General features: G+C 44.4%; 1 protein-coding gene across 3 annotated transcripts in view; it reads left to right on the plus strand.

Annotated features, from left to right (window-relative positions):
* The window catches only part of chd6 (chromodomain helicase DNA binding protein 6), a 344,698-nt gene that overhangs the window by 280,113 nt on the left and 43,973 nt on the right, over positions 1-20,612 (plus strand). For all 3 annotated transcript variants that reach the window (XM_068048713.1, XM_068048715.1, XM_068048714.1), the window contains 6 exons: positions 449-515; positions 2,134-2,194; positions 4,389-4,608; positions 5,067-5,272; positions 6,808-8,349; positions 17,358-17,512. In XM_068048713.1, the coding sequence (XP_067904814.1) occupies positions 449-515; positions 2,134-2,194; positions 4,389-4,608; positions 5,067-5,272; positions 6,808-8,349; positions 17,358-17,512 (2,251 nt within the window). The remainder of the gene's footprint in view (positions 1-448; positions 516-2,133; positions 2,195-4,388; positions 4,609-5,066; positions 5,273-6,807; positions 8,350-17,357; positions 17,513-20,612) is intronic.

Consider the following 20,612-nt stretch of genomic DNA (forward strand, 5'->3'; position numbering starts at 1 on the left):
TAACTAGTATTTCTTTTGTTGCCGTTTGTAAGTGTTGTTGCTTACCTACATAAGTTACCACCTGAACCATATTCATTGTTTGTGAATTGCTCAGAGAGAGGCAAGGCACCGCAGTTGAATTTAAAGCACCAATTCCAGTCGTCACCAGCCCTAAATCTGCACACTCATGGCTTCTGCCCTCATTCTCCAGCATCACTCTTGTATTCAGCTCCCTTTCCTCACCCAAAAGAAAAGCCCCCACCTTGAACCTGAATGTGAAAAATATTTTTACAAAATCCAACTGCCGACTCTCAGGGTCAATGAGGTAAGTCTGCATGAGCTCCAAATTTATGGCAGTGTGCACATCTTGATGCAGTGTATGTTTATAATCTTTGATAGGTAGATTGGGGACAGGGATGCTCTCTGATGTTTTCTTTAAGTGGGTAATGCATTGTGTGCTGAATTCTAGGGTTGACCTGTGTAAAGGTGATGACTCAGAGTTGAAATCTGATGGACAATTCAAGGATCAACCAGATGTGAGTATGATGTCTTGAGGTTGTTGAGTGCGTGATTTGTTCTTTTTTAAATCTGAAATCTCCCCATCTGTTCTATTTCTTTTAACAATGGCCTTCCCTCTGTTCCCGAAGGGACTGGCTCTGTCTGGAGTTCTGCAGTCAACAGTTTCTCTCAGGCACCGCATTCTGGTACTTGTTCCTCCAGTGAGTCTGGACACTGACTATCAATTGGCTGCCACATTTGGCCGGTATTGAAGATGCAAACAAATATTTCAGCAATGGGTCAATGGATAGTGATCAGGAGCAGGAGTCTTGCTTAATCGTCTTCCAGGAGTATAGAAGCTAGATGTGATACTGCTATCGGTGCTGTGTGAATAAGATCATAGGAACAGGAGGACGCCATTTTCCTCTTGGGCTTGATCCCCTATTTAGTTAGAACATGGCTGATCTATACTTCAACTCCATTTACTTGTCTTAGCTCCATATTTTGTGGCACCCTCATCCAGTTAAGACTGGTCAATTTCAATTTTGAAGGCTCCAATTAACACAGAGCATTCACAGATTTTTGGGGACAGTTCTCTCAGATTTCCACTACCTTTGGAAAAAGTGCCACCTGATTTCACTCCTGAAAGGCCTGGCTCTGATTTTAAGATTGTGTCCCCTTGTTCTTGATTTCACAACAGAGGAAATAGTTCTCTCTATCTTCCCGGTTGCATCTTTTTTATCATTTTAAACACCTCAATTGATCACCCCTCAACCTTCTGGGCAAGGGAATACAAGCCTAGTCTGTGCAACCTGCCCTCATAATTTCGTCCCACTATCATTCTGGTGAATCTGTGCTGCATCTCCTCCAAGGCCAATATATCCTTCCTGAGGTGCAGTGCCCAGGACTGAATGCAGTACTCCAGTAACTTAGCAAAGACCAGAAACTGAACTCTACGCAATGCATCTAATTCCCTCTTAAAGCCATTTGTATTGTCTGCTCCAGTGGCTTCCCTGCTAACTTATGCCACAGCTGCATTACTCTTTGACAACTTTATACCTGACTTTCCTTCTTAACCCTTAACTTCCTGCTTTTGTTGCAGCTGTATGAAAAGAAGATTTATCAATTCCTGCTGGTTTTTGTATCATTGGGAAGGAGGGATTTATAAATAACTGTCTGTATACAAAGCAAATTGACCTCTGGATATATCTGTTTGCAGCAATTTGACTTTGTATTCTTAAATGGGGCAGGCCTAGGAGAGTAGAGCTGCACCTTAGCAGCAGAATACTATATTGCAATGTTTCTGTCCTTAGTAAACAGGAATATTCAACTTCCCAAGTATGGTGTAACAGATGATCGAGTAGTGAATAATATAACATGCCTGGACCAGTTTGGTCAGTTCCTTTCATAATCTTCAAAGTTGTGAAGCGTGAGTCCATAATCTAAGGACAAAACTGCTGGCAGCAGCAGCAAGTGTCTGAGGGCAGGCTAGTGACTCTCTTGGGCCTGAGTAGTGTATGGCACAATATAACACTACGGCACCAGTAAAAGATATGGGAGAACAGGAGGCTAGTCTTGCTCTAACCCTCGTTCTTGCCCCCTCCCCATTCCTAAATTTTTTTTTTTTACGAGTTAATAAAATTTGTTGTCTTATAGGAAGATGCAAACTCCTGCATTGAATCAGGGATTATGGAGAAAGGGGAAGACTCTATCATAGGTAAGAGATGTGGATGTTGCGTGGGTTGTGTTAAAATTACAAGGAGTGTACACAGAAACAGGCCATTAGTCCCATCTGATCTTTGCTGTGTTTATTTTTCTCGCAAGTCTCCTCCCACCCTACTTCATCTCACCTTATTTTTATACCCTTCTATTCCATTCTGCCTCATGTGCTTTTCATTAAATGCATCTATGCTATCCACCTCACCCACTCCATAGTGTAACGAGTTCCACATTCTAACCACTTTCTGGGTAAAGAAGTTTCTCCTGAACTCCCTATTGGATTTATTAGTGGCCATTATAAATTGCCCCTAGTATGGGTAGGTGGTAGGGGAATATAGGGACAGGTGGGGATGTGGTAGGAATATGGAATTAGTGTAGGATTAGTATAAATGGGTGGTTGATGGTCGGCACAGACTCGGGCCGAAGGGCCTGTTTCAGTGCTGTATCTCTAAACTAAACTAAACTAATTATGGCCCCTAATTCTTGTTTCGCCTGCAATTGGAAACAACATCTCTATGTCTACCCTATCAACTCCTTTTGTAATCTTACAGAGCTCTATCAGGTTATCCCTGAGCCTTCTGTTTTCTCGAGAAAAGATAACCAGCTTATACAGGTATCATCTTTGTAAATCTTTATGCACCTGCTCCAATGTTTCTGTTGGCTTCAGATCCTACTTTTTATACCCTACTATGCCTCCCATAAAGTTGGTCACTGGTGCTAGGGTGCCTCTCTGCTGTCATTTGTTATTGGCTGCCCATGGTATCTCATCCAAGCAAATGCAACTCTGATGTTAAGCCGTGGCCTGGCTCTAGAGCAAAGTGGAGTTTATCCAGAGCAAAGTGAGTGAGATTCCATAAAGGAGTGTGTCTGACCTCACTTTGAGGGTTCAGCCTCAACTCTGTTATTACACTATCGCTTTTGTACTTTGCACCAACGGTAAACGTATTGTGCACATGCACCCTGAGACGTTTTCATGGTGCATTCTGAGTGCTTTATAGGACTTTATTAACAGAGTTCAGTTTTTTTTTCATTTATTCTTTCATGGGATGTGTGTGTCGCTGACAAGGCCCTTGACACCTGAGTGGCTTGCAGAGGGTAATTGAGAGTCATTGCTGTGGGTCTGGAGTCACATGTAGACCAGACCAGGTAGGGACGGCAGATTTCCATCCCTAAAGGAAATTCGTGAACCAGATAGGTTTTTCAATTGATCGTTTCATGGCACCATTACTGAGATTTTTATTAATTAATTGAATTTAAATTCTGCCAGCTGCCGTAGTGGGATTTGAACCAGTGTCCCCAGGGCATTAGCCTGGGCCTCTGGATTGCTCATTCAATGACATTACCATTATGCCACCGTCTCCCTGTGGTTCTCTACCTGTCTGTGTCCCCAGTTAATTCTTTTCTCCTTTAGTATTTTACAACTTGCATCGAACCAACAACACAGAAATGGGCCACATGGCCGGACTGGTTTATGCCAGTGCTTATATTCCACAAATACCTCTTCCCACGCTTACCTCTTACCAATTCCTACCCTGCCACCATATCCTTTTCTTTTCTCCCTCAAGTATGGATCAAGTCTTTGTTTTTTTAAAGTGGATAGAATTACAAAAATAGTTATTAAAAATCCTTTGGGAAAATCTGCTTCATATGAGTGTTGAATTTTTGCAATATTTACCCAGCATTTTGCTCTTCGCTGCTTTCTCTCTTTACCACTATTTTATAGTTCCCCATTCTATCTTCATATTCTCACTATTGCAGCTTTTGTTTTACAATTTTGATTTAAGACCAGTAATTTTAGTTGGAGTTCTTGCCCTCTACCATCCTGCCATTTCTTATCAAGCAGTAAGGAAATCTCTGTCCCCGGTGTGTTTAAAAACAAAGTAGGGGTGTCCAGAAATATTCTTTAAAAGCCAGAAGGATTATAGAGTTTGATTCTGCATTAATTGTGTACTTAAAGAGGACTAATTTATAGGGTTATAGGGGAAAAAACTGGTGTGTGCGACTAAATTGGATATCTCTTACAAAGTGCCAGCACAGGCATGATGGGCTGAATGGACTTCTCTAAGATTTTGTGATTCTATGCTCAAATAGTTAAGCTGTCTGTTACTCTGGAATATCATGGGTTGTACTTACCTGGATTTCCTGCTCAGTATTAACTAACGCATATCTCTAACCATTTGTTTCCATTGAAGCCCAGGATGGCACAGACATTGACCGCCCGCAGTGGCCAGTTGCATCAGTGCTCACAGCTCGCCTCCGTCGCCTCATAACAGCCTACCAGCGCTGCAATCGCAAAGAGCTGGTGAGGATGGAATCTTTGGCTCGCAATAGCCGGCGTCGCTGGTATCCACAGGATGAGATCTGGGGAAGAGTACCAGAAATGGACATTGTTACCATGGAAATCCAGCAACGGTAAACGATTGTAGATTTTAAAAACACAGGGGTCCAAATATTTACCGTTTTGATGTGTTTAGGAGGTGCAGAAGCACAAGTTGACCATTTTTACAGTTTACAGTAATTGGTATAATGTGGGGATGGGAGGAAATACTTTTTCCTGCACTTACCCTTATCCCTCCTGAAGGTATTGTTTCATATGCGAGTTCAGATAGAGTGGTGACCAGCTAAAACTTTACAGGCCAGAAGAGGCCATTCAGCCCATCACACTCCTGATAGACCTATCCACTTCATCCCATCCCCCCTCGGTGGTTAGGCAGTAGGGAAAGTGGAGAGCTGCCACAAAGCTCAATGTCTTGACTTGTTCAAACCCCAATTGCACTTTGTCGTTCTGTTCTCATTCGGTAATTGTATGATGGGACTCCCTCTTGGTTTTATCCAAAAATTGTCAACTTGGGCTTCTTATTCCCCTTTAGGTGGACAAGGAGGGAGCAGACAGATTTCTATCGTGTGGTCTCAACATTTGGTGTGGTGTACGATCCTGACAGGAAGCAATTTAACTGGAACCAGTTCCGTAGCTTTGCCAGGTTGGAGAGGAAGACGGATGGGAGCCTGGAGAGGTATTTCCGAAGCTTTGTGGCTATGTGCCGGAACGTGTGCCGTTTGCCTCAGAGGAAAGAAGGTGAGGAATTCTGACGCGTTGCTGTTCCATGGTGTGTCAAATTTCAGTCCAGCTCACAGTGCCCTGGTTACCATTCGGCTAAATTGAGGCAGACCAGAAGGAGCCCAGGTTCTTTGCCGCCCCTGTGTTGAGTTGGCTGATCTTAGAGGAGCAGTCGTAGAGATGTGGTCATAGTCCTCAGCAACACTTCAGTGGGGTTGAGGGGAAATAAGTCGCAATTCTTGTTTCCTATCTGCGTCAAGTGACTTGCTGGAAGGTGACTGGGTAGACGTGGGTGATGGCCTCGCCCAGTGGTCCAGCATGTTCTTCAGTTTCACAGAGGATGATCACGTGTATAAGCTGCTGGAGAGAGACTGACAGTCATGCCTTGGCATGTGTTTGTACCTTGGGGGGAAGAATCGAGGGGGAAAAGGGAAGAAATATAGTCTTTTAAAAACGGATCAATTCTAACCTACACCAGAATGAGCAGCTGAACTGGGTCCAGTCAGGGTGTCAGTTGCATGGCACAGTTTGTATATTCCACCGTGTCTCATCTGTTGTGACTGCATTAAGGTAAAGCCTGGGGATCTATATAGCTTGTGAATTGCTCATCTGGGACAGTTGCAGTCCAGTTCCTAATTCTTGCGGGCTCTTAGTTGTACTGAACTGGTGCAAAAGTGGCAATAAATGGTCCTGTCCCTTGAACGGATAAAGGACGACTGGTGTGGGGGAATGGATGTGTCGTAATGGTGCAGTAGGGACACTGTTCTGGGCTTGAGGCTAAGGCATGTTGTTGGGATGGAGCAGAAGATGCTTCAGTTCACATCACACCCCCGCAGTTCCTGACTTGTACTTGCTGCTGGGTGTCTGAAATGTTAGAAGGATTCCATTCCCCAGCAGGAACTTCCTAGCTTGATAATGCAAAGTTGATTTCCAGCATCAGTCAGTGTGGTATTCTGTACGTTGCTGAATATTACAAAATGGAACTCTAAACAGGGTTGCATAGGCTTCAAGATATTGGACCTAAAGTGGGAAATTAGAACCAGGTCATCGTTTATGATGGATGTGGTAATTTGATACCTGAGGCAAGCCTGGAGTACTCTATGTTGTTGATGACTGACCAGTCAACTTGACTGAGTGATTGGACTTGGCAGGTTAGACCTGTCACTGGGTCTGGGACAACTAGATTGCCTTACCAGCCCGAAATATCCCAGCTGGTTAAGCAGTGCAAAATATGTCAGTACTTGGTGCTGGTAAGCTGTGTGTTCTTGGCTAGTAGATGTCAGCGCAGACTGGTTGTGGGGAGGCCCTAAACTTTGACTTTTGCCAGCCTGTGCCTAGGTTCTCCTGGCTTTGTCAGTGAGGTGTGTAGCTACAGTGAGTGTGCGTGTATTCTACATCAGGCAAACTATGTGGGTTTCTCGCAAATTTAAGCTGGAGACTGAACATGATGCCGGGTTCCTGCCTGTGTTAACACACCTGATTAATGAGGAAAACCTGCAGAGGTGAATTTGCAAAGCATGATTTTCTAACTGACAGTATTTTTACTGTTTCAGAACCTCCAGATCCAAGTATTTACGTTGAGCCAATCACAGAAGAACGCGCTTCAAGGACTCTGTATCGGATTGAGCTTTTGCGAAAAGTTCGGGAGCAGGTACTCCAGAGCCCACAGCTGAATGAACGGCTGAAACTGTGCCGCCCCAGCCTGTATCTGCCAGTGTGGTGGGAGTGCGGCAAGCACGACCGGGATCTGCTAATTGGCACTGCCAAGCATGGCCTCAGCCGGACAGACTACTACATCCTGAATGACCCTCAGCTTTCTTTCCGGGAGGCCCACAGGAACTATGTGCAAAATGGTAGCAGCTACTTCCAGAATGTGCCGGCACCTTATAGTCAATCCTCACTGAATCTCAGCCAGTCTGCTTCCCCTGCGTCCACTGTGCTCACTCTAGGGGAGAAAGACAATATTGAGCAGATCGATGCGGAGCAGGAGAAGCTGGAAGAGGCTTTGGAAGAGCCGAGCCTAGAAGCAGGAATGCTCAGTGTCAGTTTGGAAGTAAAGAGTGAAGAGGATGCTGCTGATTCCACAAGCAAGTATGATGCTTCCCAAGCTAAACCCAGACTGTCTGAACCGGTGACTGCAAGGAGTGAATGGGGGGCTGTAAACTGCAGACAAGCTGGATTTTACAGTGTGCCAAATACACATGTGGAATCTAAGGGGACAAGTGACTTCAGCGAAAACGGCAAAGGGGATAATGGGGTGAACAGTTTACAAAATCCAGTCCTTAAATCTTGCAGCACTGCAGAAACTGTACCAATGGGGAATTTGCAGCCTGTGTGTGTTGATGCCAACCAAACTACACTGAACTTTCTGCAGGTAAAATCCAATGGTGTTTTAGAAATGCAAACTGTATCGGAGGAGATGGTGGACAGTGTGGCACCTATATGTGGTATTGCTGGAGCACAGCCTGTGGTGGACGCAATGCTTGGTGTGATTGCTAAGTGTGACCTTGCACAGCATGAGCTGGTTAAAGCTGAGAACGGATGTACAGAAGATAAGAGTTCAACAGAGGTTGCTGATCGGGAGACCATCATGATTGAACATACCTATGATAAGCAGGCTGAATATGTGATTGTAGGTCACACGCAGACTACAACCAATGGCACAGTCAAGCCGCAGGTTGAAATCAGCCAGCTGTCTGACTCGAACTCTTCAGCTGCTATGCCCAGAGGTCCAGAGGTTGCTGATGGTTTGAAGTTGACCAAAGCTGTGACCAGCAGTGAGCAGCAAACCGTGAATGAGAGCAGTGTAAAAAAGGAGGCCGGAAGCACGACCAATGCACGCACTGAATCAGATCACACGCCATTGGAGGTGGCTGCTGTGAAATGCATGCTGAGCGGACCTCAGTCCTTTGTAGCTGCCCGTTCCATCGTGAAGATGGTGCGGGACGAGCCAAGGTCACCCTTGGACCATGTAGGAGTTGCCCCCATAAAGCAGGAGGTGACAATCCGACATCTCCTTGAGGACTGCATCAAGGAACACGACAGTCTGTGTGAAACAGAAGAAAAATCAGAGGAAGATAATTCTCCACCTGAAGGTGAATGGTTTTCATTTTGCTCAAATTAGTTGCAAAAGGCTAAATATTACAGAGCTGTCACATGTATCAGGAACCCTTAATGTATAAGCTGCACAGAGCGTTTCTTAAATTTACTTTAAGCTTATTCTATTCTTTAAGCAAACCTTTAAAGGTTAGAGTTTGCACCAGTGAACATTTACAGTTAGTGTTGGCAAGCTATTAACCTTGGGGGCCAACACAGCCTTGCTTGATCCTGAACACAGGTACAGAAAGGCATAAAATAAAGCAAACTTTGAGGCTAAAAGGGTTGCACAGACTAGGCTTGCATAGTCTTGGATGCAGCAGATTAGGAGTGATCTAACTTAAATGTTTAAGATGATTAAAGGATTTGGTAGGGTAGATAGAGAGAAACTATTTCCTCTGGTGGGGGATTCCAGAACAAGGGGGCTGAACCTTCACATTAGAGCCAGGCCGTTCAGCCATGATGTCGGGAAACATCTTTCCAGACAAAGGGTTGTGGAAATCTGCAACTCCCTCCGCCAAAAAGCTGTTGTGGCTGGAGGTCAGTTGAAAATTTCAAAACTGAAATTGATAGATTTTTGTTAGGCGAGGGTATTGAAGGGTTACAAAACCAAGGTGGGTAAATGGAGTCAAGATACAGATCAGCCGTGTTCTTAATTGAATGGCTGTACAGGCTTGAGGGGCTGAATGGCCTCTTCCAGTTCCTCAGGACTGAGGTCAGGAAGTATTTAATAAGTACAGCAATTAATAACTGGAATGGCCACTGTGGGCTATCAGAGGCAAAGCTTTTGTCATTGAAAGAGGAGTTGGGGGCCTGAAGGTTGGGTTCCACATTAAAGGCACTAGGTAGCAGATTAAAAAGCAAGACCTCAAAGGTTGTAATCTCTGGATTACTCCTGGTGCCACGTGCTAGTGATTATAGGAATAGGAGGATAGAGCAGATGAATGCATGGCTGAAGAGATAGTGCAGGATCCTGGATAGTTTCCTGGATCACTGGATCTGTTTCTGGCGAAGGTGGGACCTGTACAAGTTGGACGGGTTGCACCGGAACGGGACCAATATCCTTGCTGGGAGGTTTACTAGTGCTGTTGGGGGGGGTTTAAACTAATTTGGCAGGGGAATGGGATACAGAGTGGAGGTATAGTAGTGGGTGATGCACAAATATAGAAGAGAAACTGAGTCAGTCTGGAAGGCATGGCAAATATAGACCTGTTGAGGCGCAAGCAAATAAAGCAAGGCTGGATTGCATCTATTTTAACGCAAGGAGTCTTACAAGATTGAATTGAGGGCTTTGAGTAACACATGGGAATATATTATTGCTATCACAGAGACATGGTTGAGGGAGGGGCAGGACTGGCAGCTCAGTATTCCAGGGTATAGAATCTTCAGGCATGACAGGGGAGGGTGTAAAAGAGGTGGTGGCATTGCACTGTTGATCGAGGAGTCAATTACTGCAATAAGGAGGGATGATAACTCAGCAGGTTCCTCAAATGAGGCCATATGGGTAGAACTTAAAAACAGGAAGGGGGCAAACACTTGGCTGGGAGTGTACTACAGGCCTGCAACCAGTCAGGGAGAGATAGAAGAGCAGATATGTAGGTAATTCTGAGAGAGGTGTAAAAATCATAGGGTAATAGTAGGGGATTTCAACTTCTCCAAAATCAACTGGGATAGTCTTAGTGCAAAAGGCTTAAAGGGGGCGGAATTCTTAAAGTGCATACAGGAGAGTTTTTTGAGTCAGCATGTAGAAAGTCCTACAAGAGAAGGGGCAGTACTGGACCTAATCCTCGGGAATTAAGCTGGACAAGAGGTAGAAGTATCAGTGGGGAAGCATTTCGGGGATAGTGACCATAACTCTAAGATTTCAGGTAGTATTGGAAAAGGTCAAAGAGGGACCAGAAATAAAGGTACTGAATTGGGGGAAGGCCGATTTCAATATGATAAAACAGGATCTGGCCAAAGTGAACTGTGAGCAGCTACTTGTAGGAAAGTCTCCATCAGACCAGTGAGAGTCATTCAGAAAGGAAATAGTGAGAGTTCAGGACCAACATGTTCACGTAAAGGTGAAGGGTAGAACCCCAACAAGTCCAAGGAACCCTGGATGTCCAGGGATATAGAGGATTGGATAAGTTTTAAAAAAAAAAAAAGGCTTATGGCAGATTCAAAGCGCTGAAGATAGCGGAGACCCTGGAGGAGTACAGAAAGTGTAGGGGGTATTTTAAAAAAAAACAAGTAATTGGGAGAGCGAAGAGTGGACATGAAAAAACACTGGCGGGCAAGATAAAGGGAAATCCCCAGGTGTTTTATAAGTATATGAAGGGCAAGAGGATAACCAGAGAAAAAGTAGGGCCTATTAGGGAACAAAGTGGCAATCTGTGTGTGGAGCCATGGGACAAAGGTGAGGTTTTAAATGATTACTTTTCATCTGTGTGCACTATGGAGAAGGACGATGTAGGTGCAGAGATCAGGGAGGGGGATTGTGATATACTTGAACAAATTAGCATTGAAAGGGAGTAAGCAGTAGATATTTTAGCGGGCTTAAAAGTGGACGTATCCCCAGGCCCAGATGAGATGTATCCCAGGCTGTTCTGTGAGGCAAGGGAGGAGATTGCAGGTTCTCTGACACAAATTTTCAAATCCTCTCTGGCTACAGGAGAGATACCAGAGGACTAGGGGACAGTGAATGTGGTACCATTATTCAAGACAGGTAGGCGGGATAAACCAGGTAATTACAGGCCAGTGAGTCGAATGTCAGTGGTGGGGAAACTATTGGAAAAAATTCTGAGGGACAGGATTAATCTCCACCTGGAGAGGCAGGGATTAATCAGGGATAGTCAGTACGGCTTTGTCAGGGGAAGATCGTGTCTAACAAACTTGATTGAATTTTTCAAGGAGGTGACTAGATGTGTAGATGAGGGAAAGGCAGTTGATGTAGTCCACATGGACTTCAGTAAGGCTTTTGAGAAGGTCCTGCATGGGAGAAGGTAAGAGCCCATGGGATCCAGGGCAATTTGGCAAATTGGATCCAAAATTGGCTTAGTGGCAGGAGGCAGAGGGTGATGGTCGAGGGTTGTTTTTGCGAGTGGAAGCCTGTGACCATTGGTGTACAGTAGGGATCGTTGCTGGGACCCTTGCTGTTTGTAGTGTACATTAATGATTTAGACGTGAATATAGGAGGTATGATCAGTAAGTTCACAGATGACACGAAAATTGGTGGTGTCGTAAATAGTGAGGAGGAAAGCCTTAGATTACAGGATGATATAGATGGGCGGAGCAGTGGCAAATGGAATTTAATCCTGAGAATTGAGGTGATGTATTTTGTGAGGACTAACAAGGCAAGGGAATATACAATGGTTGGTAGGACCCTAGGAAGTACAGAAGGTTAGAGGGACTTTGGTGTACTTGTCCATAGATCACTGAAGGCAGCAGCATAGGTAAATAAGGTGGTTAGGAAGGCATAGGGGATACTTGCCTTTATTAGCCAAGGCATAGAATGTAAGAGCAGGGAGATTATGATGGAGCTGAATAAAACGCTAGTTAGACCATAGCTGGAGTACTGTGTACAGTTCTGGGCACCACAGTATAGGAAGGATGTGATTGCACTGGAGAGGGTGCAGAGGAGATTCACCAGGATGTTGCCTAAGCTGGAGCATTTCAGCTATGAAGAGAGATAGGCTAGGGTTCTTTCCCTTAGAGCAGAGAAGGCTGAGGGGGGACCTGATTGAGGTGTACAAAATTAAAAGGGGCATTGATAGGATAGATCGGACGAAACTTTTTCTCTTAGTGGAGGGGTCAATAACCAGGGGACATTCATTTAAGGTAAGGGGTAGGAGGTTTAGAGGGGTTTTGAGGAAAAATGTTTTTACCCAGAGGGTGGTTGGAATCTGGAACACACTGCCTGAAGAGGTGGTAGAGGCAGGAACCCTCACAACATATACGAAGTATTTAGATGAGCACTTGAAATGCCATAGCATACAAGGCTACGGGCCAAGTGCTGGAAAATGGGATTAGATTAGAAAAATGCTTGTTGGCAGGCACAGACACGATAGGCCGAAGGGCCTGTTACTGTGCTGTATAACTCTATGACTCTACCACAACCGTCTTTCTGCGTGCTAGGTATGACTCCAACCAGTAGAGAGTTTTCCCCGATTCCCATTGACTCCAGTTTTGCTAGCGCTCCTTGATGCCATACTCGGTCAAATGCTGCCTTGATGTCAAGGGCAGTCACTCTCATCTCACCTGTGGAGTTCAGCTGTTTTGTCCATGTTTGAACCAAGGCTGTCATGAGCTGAGTGCCTTAGCGGAACCCAAATTGAGCATCAGTGAGGTTATTGCTGAGGAAGTGATAGCACTGTCGATGACACCTTCCATCACTTTGCTGATGATCGAAAGTAGACTGATAGGGCGATAATTGGCTAGGTTGGCTTTGTCCTACTTCTTGTGCACAGGACATACCTGGGCAATTTTCCACATTGCGGGTAGATGCCAGTGTTGTAGCTGTACTGGAACAGCTTGGCTAGGAGCACGGCCAGTTCTGGAACGAAAGTCATCAATACTATTGCCAAAAATTGTCGGAACCCATAGTGTTTGCAAAATAAGGGGGAAGCCACTTAAGACAGGGATGAAGAGAAATTTCTTTACTCAGAGGGTTGTGAATCTTTGGTATTCTCTACCCCAGAGGGCTGTGGAAGCTCAGTCATTGAGTATGTTTAAAGCAGAGATTGACTGATTTCTAAATTCCAATGACAAAGGGATATGGGGATAGTGTGGGAAAAATACATTGAAGTGGATGATCAGCCGTGATCCTATTGAATAGCGGAGCAGGCGCAATGGGCTGAATGGCCTACTCCTGCTCCTATGTTTCTATGTATCCAGTGCCTTCAGCTGTTTCTTGATATCACGTGGAATGAATGGGATTGGTGGAAGACTAGCATCTGTGACGCTGGGGACCTCAGGAGGAGGCTGAGATGGATGCAAATTCTTCAGCCTTATCTTTTGCACTGATGTGCTGGGCTCCCCCATTGTTGAGGGTGGGGATATTTGTGGAGCCTCCTCCTCCTTCTGTTAGTTGTTTAATTGTCCACCACTATTCACGACTGGATGTGACAGGACTGCAGAGCTTAGATCTGATCCATTGGTTTTGGGATCGCATAGTCCTGTCTATTGCATGCTGCTATATTCTATGCCTCGGCTAATAAAGGCAGGTATCCCATATGCCTTCCTAACCACCTTATCTACCTGTGTTGCTGCCTTCAGTGATCTTTGGACAAGTACACCAAGGTCCCTCTGACCCTCTGTACTTTCTAGGGTCCTACCATCCATTGTATATTCCCTTGCCTTGTTAGTCCTCCCGAAATGCATCGCCTCACACTTCTCAGGATTAAATTCCATTTGTCACTGCTCCGCCCATCTTACCAGCCCTTCTATATCGTCCTGTAATCTAAGGCTTTCCTCCTCACTATTTACGACACCACCAATTTTCATGTCACCTGCGAGCTTACTGATCGTACCTCCTATATTCACGTCTAAATCATTAACGTACACTGCAAACAGCAAGGGTCCCAGCACCGATCCCTGCGGTACACCACTGGTCACAGGCCTCCACTCGCAAAAACAACCTTCGACCATCACCCTCTGCCTCCTGCCACTAAGCCAATTTTGGATCCAATTTGCCAAATTGCCCTGGATCCCGTGGGTTCTTACCTTCTGAACCAATCTCCCATGCAGGACCTTATCAAAAGCCTTACTGAAGTCCATGTAGACTACATCAACTGCTTTACCCTCATCTACACATCTAGTCACCTTCTCGAAATATTCAATCACGTTTGTTAGACACGATCTCCCCCTGATTAATCCTGTCCCTCAGAATTTTTTCCAATAGTTTCCCTACTACTGATGTTAGACTCCCTGGCCTGTAATTACCTGGTTTATCCCTGCTACCCTTCTTGAATAATGATACCACATTCGCTGTCCTCCAGTCTTCTGGTACCTCTCCTGTGGCCAGAGAGGATTTGATAATTTGTGTCAGAGCCCCTGCTATCACCTCCCTTGCCTCACATAATAGCCTGGGATACATCTCATCTGGGCCTGGGGATTTATCCTCTTTTAAGCCCGCTAAAACATCTAATACTTTCTCCCTTTCAGTGCTAATTTATTCAAGTATATCACAATCCCCCTCCCTGATCTCTGCATCTGCATTGTCCTTCTCCGTTGTGAACACAGATGAAAAGTAATCATTTAAAACCTCACCTATGTCCCATGGCTCCGCACAGATTGCCACTTTGGTCCCTAATGGGCCCTACTCTTTCCCTGGTTATCCTCTTGCCCTTCATATACTTATAACACGCCTTGGGATTTTCCTTTATCTTGCCCGCCAGTGCTTTTTCATGTTCCCTCTTCGCTCTCCTAATTACTTTTTTAAGAACCCCCCCTACACTTTCTATGCTCCTCTAGTGCCTCTGCTGTTTTCAGCGCTCTGAATCTGCCATAAGCCTCCTTTCTTTTTACTTATCCAATCCTCTATATCCCTTGACATTCAGGGCTTCCTGGACCCATTGGTCCTACCCTTCACCTTGACGTGAACATGTTGGCCCTGAATTCTCACTATTTCCTTTTTGAATGACTCCCACTAGTCTGATAGAGACTTTCCTACAAGTAGCTGCTCCCCGTCCATTTTGGCCAGATCCTGTTTTATCACATTGAAATCGGCCTTCCCCCAATTCAGTACTTTTATTTCCGGTCCCTCTTTGTCCTTTTCCATAACGACCTTAAATCTTACAAAGTTATGGTCACTATCCCCGAAATGCGCCCCCACTGACACTTCTACCACTTGTCCAGCTTCATTCCCTTGGATTAGATCCAGTACCACCCCTTCTCTTGTAGGACCTTCTACGTGCTGGTAGTTGGAGGTCAATCATTTCAGTCCCAGGACATCACTGCAGGAGTTCCTCGGTAGTGTCTAAGGCCCAAACATCTTCAGCTCCTTCATCAATAACCTTCCCTCCGTCATAAGGTCAGAAGTGGGGATGTTTGCTGATGATTGCACAATGTTCAGCACTATTCGCGACTCCTCAGATACTGTAGCAGTCCCTGTCCCTCTGCGGCAAGACCTGGACAATATCCAGGCTTGGGCTAATAAGTGGCAGGTAATACTTATGCCACACAAGTGTCAGGCAGTGACTATTTCAAACAATAGAGAAATCTGATCATCTCCCCTTGATGTTCAGTGGCATTACCATCACTGAATCCCCCACTATCAACATCTTGGGGGTTACCATTGACCAGAAACTGAACTGGACCAGCCACAAAAATGCCGTGGCTACAAGAGCAGGTCAGAGGCTGGGAATTCTGCAGGGAGTAGCTCAACTCCTGATTCCCCAGTGCCTGTCCACCATCTACAAGGCACAAGTCAGGAGTGTGATGGAATACTGTCCACTTGCCTGGATGGGTGCAGTTCCAACAACACTCAAGAAGCTCAACGCCATCCAGGGCAAAGCAGCCTGCTTGATTGCCACCCCATCCACCACCTTCAACATTCACTCCCTTCACCACCGATGCACAGTGGCAGCAGTGTGTACCATCTACAAGATGCACTGTAGCAACTCACCAAGGCTCCTTCAGCAGCACCTTCCAAACCCGTGATCTCTACCACCTAGAAGGACAAAGGCAGCAGATGGTTGGAAACATCACCTGCAAGTTTCCCTCCAAGCCACACAATCCTGATTGGAACTATATCGCCGTTCCTTTAGTGTTGCGAGGTCAAAATCCTGGAACTCCCTTCGTAACAGCACTGTTGGTACACCTACACCCAAGGACTGTAGCGGTTCAAGAAGGCAACTCACCACCACCTTCTCGTGGTCAATTAGGGATGGGCAATAAATGCTTGCCTAGCTTGCGACGCACACATCCCATGAACGAATAAAATAAAACCTGCTGTATCACAACCTTTCAATGCCCCTTGAAATATTGAAACCACATCCTGACTTAAAAGCAAAATGCAGATGCTGGAAATCTGAAATAAAAACAAAGTGCTGGAAATACTCAGGTCAGGCAGCATCTGTGGAGGGAGAAGCAGAGTTAATGTTTCAGGTCTGTGACCTTTCATCAGAACGGACCTGTCACAGACCTGAAGCATTAACTCTGCTTCTCTCCACAGGTGCTGCCTGACCTGCAGCACTTTGTTTTCATTCCTAACTGCCTGTTCAGGGAAATGAAGTTCCTACGGAACCACTACAGGTCCAGAGCAACGTTTCTCCTCCAATTAATACCAACAGAAAATCATAGCTGCTCTTTACTTTTTTTGTTAAACGTGTTGAATTACATCAAGACTACACAGTCGCCCAACCAGTCCCAATCCCACGTTCCTGCACTGATTCCATATTGTATTATATACCACTAAACCCATTCATAAATATTGACATGATCTCTGTTTCAGTCACTGACCTTTGCAGTGAATTCCACTGCTTCCAAGCCCTTTTTAAAAAAAAAAAACTTTTACTTTAATCTTTTATCTGCTACCCCATTCTAGACCCTAAACTGCTGGAAGCAATCTGTTTGTCAAATGTGTCCCAATCATGAATAATTTTAAAGTTACTCTATCAATGCCACATTTCCCTGTAATTAAGACAAAAAAAATTCCTCCACTTCAAGGAATTATGAGGCAATTTAAAAGAAACTATTCTTGCGATGTGGGTAACACTGACAAGGTAGCATATGTAACTCATCTGTAGTTGCCCTGGGGGAATTAAGAATCAAGCATATAGCATGGGACTGGGTTAATATATTGGTCATTTCCCTGAAAGACATTGGTAAAACTTAACTGTTGGGTTTTAATGACAGCCCAGCCGTTAACAGATTGCCAGATTTATTGAATTAAATTTTACAACTTGGCATAGTGAGATTTGAAAGTGAAGCATCTAGGTTGCTAGACCAGGATCATGATAACTAGGCTAATGTTCCACAAATCCAGTTATTACTATTCTTACAATAAGAATGTTGATCTTCTCAGCTATCCCGCTGAAGAATTTCGATGAGGAGAGCAACACTTCTACCAGCCTGGGTCAAGACGAGATCCAGGACAACCTCCTTCAGGATATCAGAGAACCAACCATCGCGCAGCTGCTTCAGGAGAAGACACTCTATTCTTCTGCAGAGTGGCCAAAGGTGAATTCTAGAACAGAGGCTGCAGCTTCACATACTGGAGGCAGGCTGCTGGGGAGAGGGTTTTGCTTTAATTGAGGTTGACACTCCAATGCCACACTGAAAGTGCTGTATTTCAGATGAGACTTTAAATCTGTCTGCCCTCTCAGGTGAACGTAAAAGATCCCATGGCCAAAATTTGAAGTTCAAACAGCAGGGGATTTCTCCCTGTTGTTCTGGTCAATATTTATAACTCAACCAGTACCTAAAAATGAATTATCTGGGCATTTGTCTCATAGCTGTCTGTGAGATCTTGCGTGTGCGCATTGGCGTCACTGTTCCTTGCAGTACAATAGTAACTACAGTTCAACACTATTTCATTGGCTGTTCAGTGCTTTGTGACATCCCATGGTCATAAAAAGTACTATATAAATGCAAGTTGTTCTCTCTTTACTTCTGTTCATAACTGCATGGTAATGTTGGGCATGGTATAAATCAGGAAATTCGAGGTGCATGTAACATGAGTAATACAGTAATAATGGGTGACTTCAGTTTACATATAGACTTAATGAGCACTAATACTGTGGAAGATGAATTCCTGGAGTGTGTAAGAGATGGGTTTCTGGAGCAGTACGTTGAAGAACCAACCAGGGATTGGGCTATTTTAGATTTAGTATTGTTACGACCGAGCTGGGAGATGTGCACTGTCTTTTCTAGTTCCACTTCTCCATAGGTCACAACATATATTTAAATGTTAACCCAGTTACCATACCATAGACCCTACTCTTTATCCCAGAATAAAATACACCAATCAAATTTCTTAAATAAACAAAAAAAATTCAGTTTATTATAAAACAAGACATAACCAGCAATGAAGCAAAGCATTAACACACAGATTGAAATATGAAAGTCCCTTTTTACCTTAGCACGCACCCACCACCCCCCCCCCCCCCCCCCCCCCTCATTACACTGGTTAACCAGAAAAAATAGATTTTCCTTTTAGAACTCTGTTTAAAAAAAGACAAAAAAAAACTTGGCCAAATACTTGCCAATTCTTGAAAAAAGAGAAGATATGGAAAGATGTCAGTTGTTCCTTTTTTGGTTTGGCGTCCCAAAGAAGCATAGATGGCTGTCACTTAGATCTTTCTCTGGAGCAATTTGTTCAGGCGGCGTCGAGGATTTATCCGGCAGGTTTTTTCAGCATCTCTGGAGAATTGCGGCAACAGGTGTTGCAGGCAGGCCTTTCAGGCGGAATGCATCATCAATTTCTCTATTTCTTACACCTGCTTCGAAGAGCTTCTCAGAGATGGAAAAGCTGGCAGGTTTTTAAAAGAGATGGAATAGGTTGAGTTGGGGTTTTGTCCTTCATGTTGATTTTTAAAACTCCAACTGACTGTCCAAAGTGAAACCAAAAACAATCTCGAGTCAAGCCTCCTGACCCCTATAAATCTGGTCCTGTCATTTGTCTATAAGCATCATCTCCAAGTCACCAAAAGCCCCCTGCTGGGTATTTATCTGAAGACCAGTGACTTCCAGTACCTAAAAGCAAAATACTGCGGATGCTGGAAATCTGAAACAAAAACAAGAAATGCTGGATTCACTCAGCAGGTCTGGCAGCATCTGTGGAAAGAGAAGCAGAGTTAACGTTTAGGGTCAGTGACCCTTCTTCGGAGAAGACCCAGAGTCTGTGGAGTCCGGATGTACGTTTCCCTCCTTGATGTCCCGAACTCCCAGCTCAGGCAAGCTTTCCAAATGTTGACGCTTACTTACTCAACTTCCCTTTTCCTCCCAGCAGAGCAAAAGGTAGTACTGTGTGTGTCCAACCTGGACCTGGCCCGACGTGACCCGAATGCCAGATCCGGAAGAGCGACCTGACCCGACCCAAACCCGGCCCATGTCGTCCGGTTCGGGTCGAGTAGCAGGCCTTTACTGCATACTAACCTTTTGCGACTCATGCACTGGGACACCCAGATCCCTCTGCATCTCAGAGCTGTACAATCTCTCACCCTTTAGATAATATGTTTTTTTATTCTTCCTGTCAAAGTGGACAATTTCACACTTTTTCACATTGTACTCCATTTGCCAGGTCTTTGCCCACTCACAACCTATCTATATCCCTTTTGTAGCCCCCTTATGTCCTCTTCACAAGTTACTTTCCTACCTATCTTTGTGTAATCAGCAAATTTAGCAACCATACCTTCAGTCCCTTCATCCAAGTCATTTATATAAATTGTAAAAAGTTGAGGCCCCAGCACAGATCCCTGTGGCACACCAGTCGTTACATCTTGCCAACCAGAAAATGACCCATTTATGTCTACTCTCTGTTTTCTGTTAACTAGCCAGTCTTTTATCAATGCCAATATGTTACCCCTTACACCATGAGCTTTTATTTTCTGTAATAACCTTTGATGTGGCACCATATCAAATGCCTTCTGGAAATCAAGTACAATACATCCACTGGTTCCCCTTTATCCACAGCACATGTAACTCCCTCAAAGAACTCCAGTGAATTGGTTAAATATGATTTCCATTTAACAACACCATGTTGACTCTGCTTGATTACCATGAATTTTTCTAAATGCCCTGCTATAGCATCTTTAATAATAGCTTCTAATATTTTCATTAAGACCTGTAGTTTCCTGCTATCTGTCTCCCTCCCTTTTTGAATAAAGGAGTTACATTCGCCTATTTCCAATCTAACGGACCCTTCCCCGAATCTAGGGAATTTTGGAAAATTAAAACTAACAAATCAACTATCTCACTAGCCACTTCTTTTAACATCCTAGGATGAAGTCCATCAGGACCCGGGGACTTGCCAGCCCACAGCTCCAACAATTTGTTCAGTCCCACTTCCTTGGTGATTGTAATTTTCTTGAGTTCCTCCCTCCCTTCTATTTCCTGACTTACAGCTAATACTGGGATGTTACTTGTATCCTCAGTAGTGAAGACTGATGCAAAATATCTATTCAATTCATCTGCCATCTCCTTATTATCCATTATTAATTCCCCAGACTTGCTTTCTTAGGACCAATGCTCACTTTGTTAACTTTTTTTAAAATATCTATAGAAACTCTTAATATCTGTCTTTATATTTCTAGCTAACTTTCTCTTGTACTCTAATTTT

This window comes from Heterodontus francisci, chromosome 16 (genome assembly GCF_036365525.1).
Source record: "Heterodontus francisci isolate sHetFra1 chromosome 16, sHetFra1.hap1, whole genome shotgun sequence".
NCBI lineage: Eukaryota > Metazoa > Chordata > Chondrichthyes > Heterodontiformes > Heterodontidae > Heterodontus > Heterodontus francisci.